Source organism: Nansenia antarctica (genome assembly GCF_963989245.1).
Source record: "Nansenia antarctica genome assembly, chromosome: 16".
In the NCBI taxonomy this organism is placed as follows: Eukaryota; Metazoa; Chordata; class Actinopteri; order Argentiniformes; family Microstomatidae; genus Nansenia; species Nansenia antarctica.
Genome location: NC_137686.1, coordinates 7,244,648 through 7,252,925, shown reverse-complemented (window position 1 = coordinate 7,252,925; position 8,278 = coordinate 7,244,648). Strand labels below are relative to the sequence as shown.

At 44.2% G+C, this 8,278-nt stretch overlaps 1 protein-coding gene across 1 annotated transcript in view; it reads right to left on the bottom strand.

The window, feature by feature from the left end:
* Positions 1–6,742: 6,742 nt before the first annotated feature.
* LOC308171716 (receptor-type tyrosine-protein phosphatase S-like) overlaps positions 6,743–8,278 on the bottom strand; it is a gene marked incomplete at both ends in the record, with an annotated part of 66,166 nt that continues 64,630 nt past the window's right edge. Inside the window, 2 exon segments of the mRNA XM_080546588.1 lie at positions 6,743–6,811; positions 7,805–7,940. Coding sequence (XP_080402714.1) covers positions 6,743–6,811; positions 7,805–7,940 — 205 coding nt within the window.

Sequence of the window (8,278 nt, the reverse complement as noted above, 5' to 3'; positions counted from 1 at the left end):
TAATACAGGACTTCCCACGATTATTATATATACAGTATACTATACACGCACACACGCACACACGCACACACGCACATGCACGCACGCACATTACTGTAGGTAGTCGACTGTGCTGTATCCAACCGCCCCTTCTATACAGCAGCCAGGGCTCTCAAGTCTCACGCATTGGGCGTGAGACACACGCGGCGTGTGAGCGTGTGAACGGGTTGAAATGCGTGTGTCTCACGCCCAATGCGTGAGACTTGAGAGCCCTGCAGCAGCTGTAGCCGTGTTTGTAAGGTTGGGTGTCAACGTCCTTCCAGAGAGTCCTATGGGCTCCTATTTCACCTGCCTCAGTCTTTGCGTGGGGCTCAGATGAGGAGGGATGATTGTGTGCTGCTGGGTGGTGGTTAGGGTTACCATACAGAGCATAAACAATCCAGCCAGCGCTGAGGAATATGGATTAGGGAGAGAGGGCCTTCTGGTCCAGGCTGTTACAGTAAACACAGTGAGGGAGTTGAATAAAGTTTCAGTTTGAATAGCTTATTATTGTCTTGGTCTTTCTATCGACATAGTTACAGTGTTCATGTTACGGGGCCTGTCCCAGCAAAGAGTCCTGTTAACAGTTACGCACAATAGTTGTGGGATAATGGGTCACAAGCACAATTGGTTATTTAAGCAATAGCTCACGACAGGCCGTGGTATATGCTTATTATATCACAGCTAAGGGGCGTTGTTCGGCCCGACGCGAAGCGGAGGGACGGCAACCCCCTTAGCTGTGATATAATAAGCATATACCACTGGCCTGAAGTGAGCTATTGCTTTTATAAAACGGTTACCAACACTGTCAATATGAATTAGAAAAGCACACTCAAATTCAAATAGTTTTTATTCGTAATTAATCATCTTAAATAGTTCCCCTCAAATAAAATAGTTCCTCTTATTGCAGTTGGTCGCTAAGCAACAACACTAACATTCTTTTTCATTAACCTAGGCTACTAGCATTGTAGATTTCATAGGAATTTAGCATTTATTTACACAATTTCATTATTTGCATCTATTTATTTACATTAATTTGGATGTCTCCGTTGATTGTACACCCACTAAAAAAACTGTCAACGCGCGGCTGTAGTGGACGCAGGCAGGGCACTCCGAAAACGTCTCGACACATTTTCAAACAGGCTTTATTTTGATAAACAGACCACATATTGGGAATCTACATGGTTACTTTGGGTAGGATTTTTATTTTTATTTATTTTTAAGTTGATAAAATGTCCTTGCGATTGAATTAAAAGTCTGTTATATTTGGAATGTTGACCGTGAAACAGGCGTATTCATTTCGAACTGTGATGAGGCTCTACTAATCGTAGCTGTGGTATACGCTCAATATACCACGGCTATGAACCAATCAGATTGCTTGATTTCACCCATCCGTTTTATAATGGTCATTATGGAACGTATATTTAAGGGTGACAATGTTGGCTTCAGATAATTCTGCACGTGCACTGACGTTATCAGAGGGTTGGCTCACAGCGTGAAAGAATGAAAGGTGATATGGATCTAGAACTTTCGGAGTGTGTGTGTGTGTGTGTGTGTGTGTGTGTGTGTGTGTGTGTGTGTGTGTGTGTGCGTGTGCACGTGTCTGTCTAGGCCGGGGTCAATGAAAATGGTAGCTTTGACCAACTTTATATATAAAACATTTGGGGCCCCATTCTAACACTTTTAGGGCCGGTTTCACAGACAAGGCTTAAGCCTAATCCTAGACTATTTAATGGATGGTAATGAGTTCAAATCCCACCTGGGAACACCACCACTAGTGTGCCCTTGAGTAAGGCACTCCGCCCTAAATGATTCCAGGGAGACTGTCCCTGTCTGTCATCTCTCATTGTAAGTCGCTTTGGATTTAAAACCGTCTGCTAAATGGTTAAAATGTAGGCCTAAACGTAGATTTCACATTGAAAGGTTGATTTAGGTGGCCTGGGGTGGTCCAGTGGTCTAGCACTGTGGTCTACAGTGCACACAATAAGCCCATGTTGGTATGGGTTTGAATCTGGCCCATGCCCTGCTGACATGCCCTCTCTCTCATTACTTCCTGTCTCTCTTCAGCTTCACTATATCTGTCCAATAAAATAAAAAAATATGAGTGGGACTGCCCCACTCCGAAAAAAATACTATGCCATTGTCAAGCCACCATGCGTCAGCATCCCCAGACAAACTTCCCCGTGGTTTGAACCTGACTGTGCTCAGAGAGCAACATTCTTTATGTCTTATCTCTTACCTGTTCTTAGAAATACAGGCCAGACCAGGGACATCACAATGAAAGTGTTTGCCCAGCACAATGAAGATCATGACAGTGTTTGCCCAGCACAATGACGATGACAGTGTTTGCCCAGCACAATGACGATGACAGTGTTTGCCCAGCACAATGACGATGACAGTGTTTGCCCAGCACAATGAAGATGTTATGATATCCAGGTATTTTCCTTCCTTGAGACTATTCTAAAGAAAACCATTGGCGCTGTCTAAAAAACAAAGACACTGTCAGTTAGCCATATTCTTCCTTCTTCTAGCATTATGACTGCCCTAGTCATAGCATAGATTACTTTTTCTTGCGTTGACTGATGGATAGATGACTCACTCATTTAGACAAACGTATTTGTTGTCTAAATTAGTCAGTTTGGATGAAGACGTCTGCTAAATGCCCAAAATGTAAATGTAAATGTAAATGTAATGTTCCACATTAGTTAGCTTGGACAGCACCTAGTGGAGATAGACGGTACTACACACATCATTCACCCTGTGCTCCACACTATCTGACGTGGCTTCCTTTCTCCTCGTCTCCTTTCCTTGTCTTCTATCCTCGCCTCCTTGCTTTACCTCCTCTCCCTGTCTCCTTTCCTTCAACTTTAATGATGTGAAAACACATTGAATTCGCTTTCAATTTCACCGCAGATGAAGGAGAGACAAGATCAAGTCAATGATGTTGTTTTTGTCTTTTCACATTATTATTTCATTTGTTTACCTGGTAGTCTTGTTGTCTTGGGACCTCCACTGAAAGACAAATTGAGGACAAGAGGATGTAACCGACATAACCTTCCTAATGAAGATGACATACAGTGAATGACAGGAATCAAAGTACTCATTGTTCCGTATATCCAACCATCCTGCTTTTTAATACAAAGTCAACATACAATATCTACATCCATGGTTGAAAGGAAGGAACAGGTACGTATTAACAGGTTTAAAGGTGATGATGTCATCAGAACTGGGCCTCGCTTGGTGTAACATGTTTTTGTCTGAGTGCCTTTTAGTTCTCTCGACAAATTATTCATACAGTATTTTAATAAAGAGAAAATAGTCATTTTTCCTATATGATTTTTGGTGTCCCCCCCCCGCCCCCCATCCCCTATATTTCACAAATTACACATTGTCAAGACTTTCAGACCCTTTCATCAATTTCATACCAGAGCAATTTCACATAAGATATTAAATACTAACAAGAAGCTTTGAGGGACAGTCTTGCTTGTAGCGCGCCTTTTCACCCCTTTTCTATCAAAATACACTTGCTACCGTATGCTCCCCGTCTACCTTTGTGCAGTAAACTAAAGAGTGAGCACTGAATATACTTAAGCAAAGACGTCCATCGACTACTTCATAAACCTTGCGTTGGAACGTAGCACTGTTGCTATGATAAGAAGGGTCACTGTCAACTGAACCTAGTGTCTGTCTCTATGTATCTAACTAGGAGGACATCAGTATCAAATAGCACCCTACACAGAGGCGCCGTATACAATATACTAAAGCAAATAAAAAAGCACTTAAAAATGACCATTAAAAAAACATCGACGATATCATACAGTAATTGGCTTGCCAAGTAAACAACATCTCATTGGTTATATTCGGTAGGAACCCAAATAAGACAATCATAAATAACACAACGTAAAAGTTAAAAATCAAGAGTGAGTAACAGTAACAAAATATATTAAGAATAAATAATTCCCCAAAATAAAATGAAATAAAATCATATCAAATAAATATTCAGTGAAATTAACAATAACAATAAGGCTCTTTTTTTTTCCTTCTCTCAAATAAGAAGTCGAACTACATCGCTCCCAGCGCCACATGTTATAACTTGTGCTCAGGCGGATGAATGAACCGTAAATAACTCCATGTCAGACGATATGTACAAAACCAGAGGATTATACTCGGAGTTCAGGGACACTGAGACCTTAACTGTGATCGTCCGTCACAACATATCCAACGGAATGATTCAACGTCAAATCAATAGAGGGAGAGAGAACCGTATCTCGGGACTTGTGACGAATATCAGAGCGGACTTGAGGGGAAAATATCAGGTTGTGCTGTTTTTAGTTTTTTGTGCATTTACCGTACGACTTGGAGGGAGAGAGGGGGGAGAGGGAGAGAGAGAGAGAGAGAGAGAGAGAGAGAGAGAGAGAGAGAGAGAGAGAGAGAGAGAGAGAGAGAGAGAGAGAGAGAGAGAGAGAGAGAGAGAGAGAGAGAGAGAGAGAGAGAGAGAGAGAGAGAGAGAGAACGCTTCCTGTGAGTTCAGTTCGACTGGACGTCAGGGTAAGAAAACGGTGTTGAGTGAGTACGAGCTTCTTAGTCCTGCTCTCAACACAGGACGGTCGTCCCATAAACTCTCTCATCCAAGGTCAGTTTTGTGTTTTCCCACACTAAGGGGGGGGGAAGCTGATCCTAGATCTGTGCTGAAGAGCAACATCTAGCCAGAGCAGGAAGCTACGGTACGACACTCAGCACTCTGGGAACAGTGTAAGCAGCATGTAGAGAGATACGGAGCTGAAGCAGTGGAGCGTGAGGTCAAGACATGAAGCGCAACGATCAGGATCGTCACAAGAGAAGAAGTCTGCGGTCAGGGTTCGAGCCCCTGTGGGGAGACGATGAGTGAGATGATTGTACCAAAATAAGAGTGAAACTCCGTCCGTTCCATAGAGAAGACCCGAACGGGTGAAACGTACCAGAGAGATGGCCGTCCGCCGTAGAACAGTGAGACATTTTAGAAAGGAATTACTCGAGAACTAATCGATCTTAGGACCTCTGACTTCAAACTGACGTCAAACCGTGTTCGTGAGCGTGAGCTTGCGCGCGCGTGTCTGGTCGAATTAAGGGGAAAGGATCGGAATTCGATTCTTTCGCTGATGAAATTCAATGTCAATTTTCGACTCATAAAGAAGGCCATGTCAATCCAATTACTGACCTGACATTACTGGTTATAATGGAACTGACCTCGGCTGTGTGGGATCGTTCATTGTCTGGTAAGAAAGAGGCTTTCGCGAGCGAGCATGAGCGACTGACGGCACATTGACGTCGTCGGGTCGTGTTCAAAGTAGAATGGAGGTGCCGCGAGATACTGAGCTGAAGTCAGTGCGGATAGTGTTACATCTAATGCTGAACGTTTAGATCGGGGGAGGTATGGCTGATTCTAGATCTGGGTCTGTGGACAGCTTCTACCCAAGAGATCATTGTTCTTGATTGTTGGACTTCCCATTTCTGCATCTCCAGAAAGGTCACACTACATTTCCCATCAGTCCCCCCCCCCGCCCCCAGAACAGCGTTGTGTGTTTCACTTGGCACTGTGGGTAGGAGAGTCGATGACGAAGCCGCTCAAACTCTTCCTCTGGGGGCAATATAGTCCTTAGACCTAGGTGAGGTCTAACCTAGTGATCTGAGGTGTAACCTAGTGATCTGAGGTGTAACCTAGTCATCTCAGGTCTAGCCTAGTCATCTGAGGTGTAACTTAGTCATGTGAGTTCTAACTTAGTCATGTGAGGTCTGTCCTAGTGATCTGATGTCTAACCTAGTCATCTGAGGTTATAACCTAGTGATCTAAGGTCTAACTTAGTCATCTGAGGTCTAACCTAGTGATCTGAGGTTATAACCTAGTTGTCTCAGGTCTAACCTAGTCGTCTGAGGTTATAACCTAGTCATGTGAGGTCTAAGCTAGTCATCTGAGGTTATAACCTAGTCATCTGCCTAAAACCGTGCTCAGGATTAGCTGTGACCACAGAAGGACAGACACCACGGATGCAGACACACAGACGTATAAATGTTCACCTTTGCACTTCAACCCCCTAGTACAGTAAGTACACTAAAACCAATAAGATATAAAGTTGAAAGATAAAAAGCCCATTTAGGGTGCAGCAAATATCCAGGCTTTTTTGTGTCCTTTGTTTTTATCCGACATACAGTATAATAATATATATCATAATTCCTGTACTGAAGCAGTTGTTCTGTTTTTCACTGGTTCGTAAAATTGGGAGATAGCTGACCACGACACACACGGGTTATTATACGTCCTTCACACTGGAACACTGAGGTAAGAATATGTAGGGTTACACATCGAAAAACAGTCCCCCCCGCCCCCCCCCCCGCCCACTCCCAAAACCTTTTTCCAGGTTTACGAGTTCCCGAGAGTGCAGCTGTTCGTTGACATAGATTAAGTTCTGGGTGTTGCTGTTTTAGCCGATAGCCGTGTGGAGTCATGTTGTCGTTGCTGTAGTGGTTGGGGTAGAAGACGTCGTCCTTGTTTTTCGTAAACGCCGTCTCCGAAGGTGGGAGAAAAGTCAAGGTTTCGTTGTTTGGTTGTTGTTGTTTTTTTAAATATTTTTTTTTCTCTCCGTCTGGAAACACTTCTTCACGTCTCGCTTCGCTCACTTTCTTTCGTCCGCTCGTCGGTCTGTGGGACGTCGGAGCGGAAGGATGGAGGGATGATTCTTTCTCTCCTTTATGTTGCATAGTGGTCGAAGCTTCCCAGGTACTCGAGCGCGGCCTGGTAGCAGAACTGGTACTCGTCCTGGAGGAGAACAGAGAACAAGAACCACCGTGGAGGTGTGTCAGCGACATTCCTCCCGCTAGGGTAGCAGACCACAACACAGAGAGCTGAGAGTCAAGTAGGATGGTAGGAGTTTAACACTAGAACAGCCATGGCAGGGGACAAGTGAGTAAAAAAAAAAGAATTCTACCGTTGCACTCTTTCATGACCTTTCATGACCTTTCATGACCTTTCCTAGATATGTGCGTTCTACTACCCAGTATCCTTACATTTTCAAAATCACATCAGGATAATCTAGTATAAGGCTATTTTGCAGTTTTTCTGTGTAGGAGGCAGGCTAACTTACAAGAGGCGCCATCTAGTGATCTTTGTGTGTAAGTAGCAGGTCATTTGACCCCCGAGGCGGCTCTTATAGTGGGTAAAACAGGCATGGCTGTTCTAGTGTTAATTCTATGAATTCTATGAGTATAATTCTTCCTTCTTCTAGCACGGTGACTACCGATGGCCCCTGGTCCTAGCATAGATGACTTTTTATTGCGATGACTGATGGATAAATTATTCACTTTGGATAAAGCCATTTGCTCAATGGCCGAAAATGTGAAAATGTGAAATGTTAATGGATAAGGGTCTTAATAGAAGAGAGCGTACACCGCAGAAAATGTAAGCGAGGTGCTGTCAATGGAACAAAATCCAATTGAAAGAAGTAGAAGCCGCACACTCAAGTTCCAGACGCAACTACATGTGGTTTAATAGGACAACGGTTTCGGGCCGTAGCCTTTGTCAAGTCTTAAATTCATGTGAAGTATTTAAGACTTGACAAAGGCTACGGACGAAAACCGTTGTCCTATTAAACCACATTTTGTTGCGTCTGGACCTTGAGTGTGTGGCTTCTACTTGTGTTAAATGGATGCGGGTCTCTAGTCAATGAAGCTGGCGTGGTTCTGACGCCCACCTCGGTCTGGACCATGGCACACACACACACACACACACACACACACACACACACACACACACCTCTGTCTGGACCATGGCGGGCCTCTGTGTTCGGAGCATCTTGACGGTCTGGAAGATGTCGACGGCGCCTTCGTAACGCATCCTCTCCAGAACGATGCTCAGAGTGATGAAGACCCCGGTCCTCCCCACGCCCGCACTGGAGACACACACACACACACACACGCACACACGCGCACGCACACGCACACGCACACACACACGCACACACACACACACACACACACACGCACACACGCACACACACACACACACACACACACACACACACACACACACACACACACACACATATTTGCGTTCACATTTTACAATAAAGTTCTTGAACACAAACATTAGTAGCTGCATCAGCATAGGACACTCGGTTGCTCAATGTGTTTCAGTGTGAGTCTAAGGGTACAGGTAACACCTTCTCCTCCATATGTGCTGGCTGCCAATTATTGCAAATATTGAGCAGAATTTTGCCAGGGCCTTCGC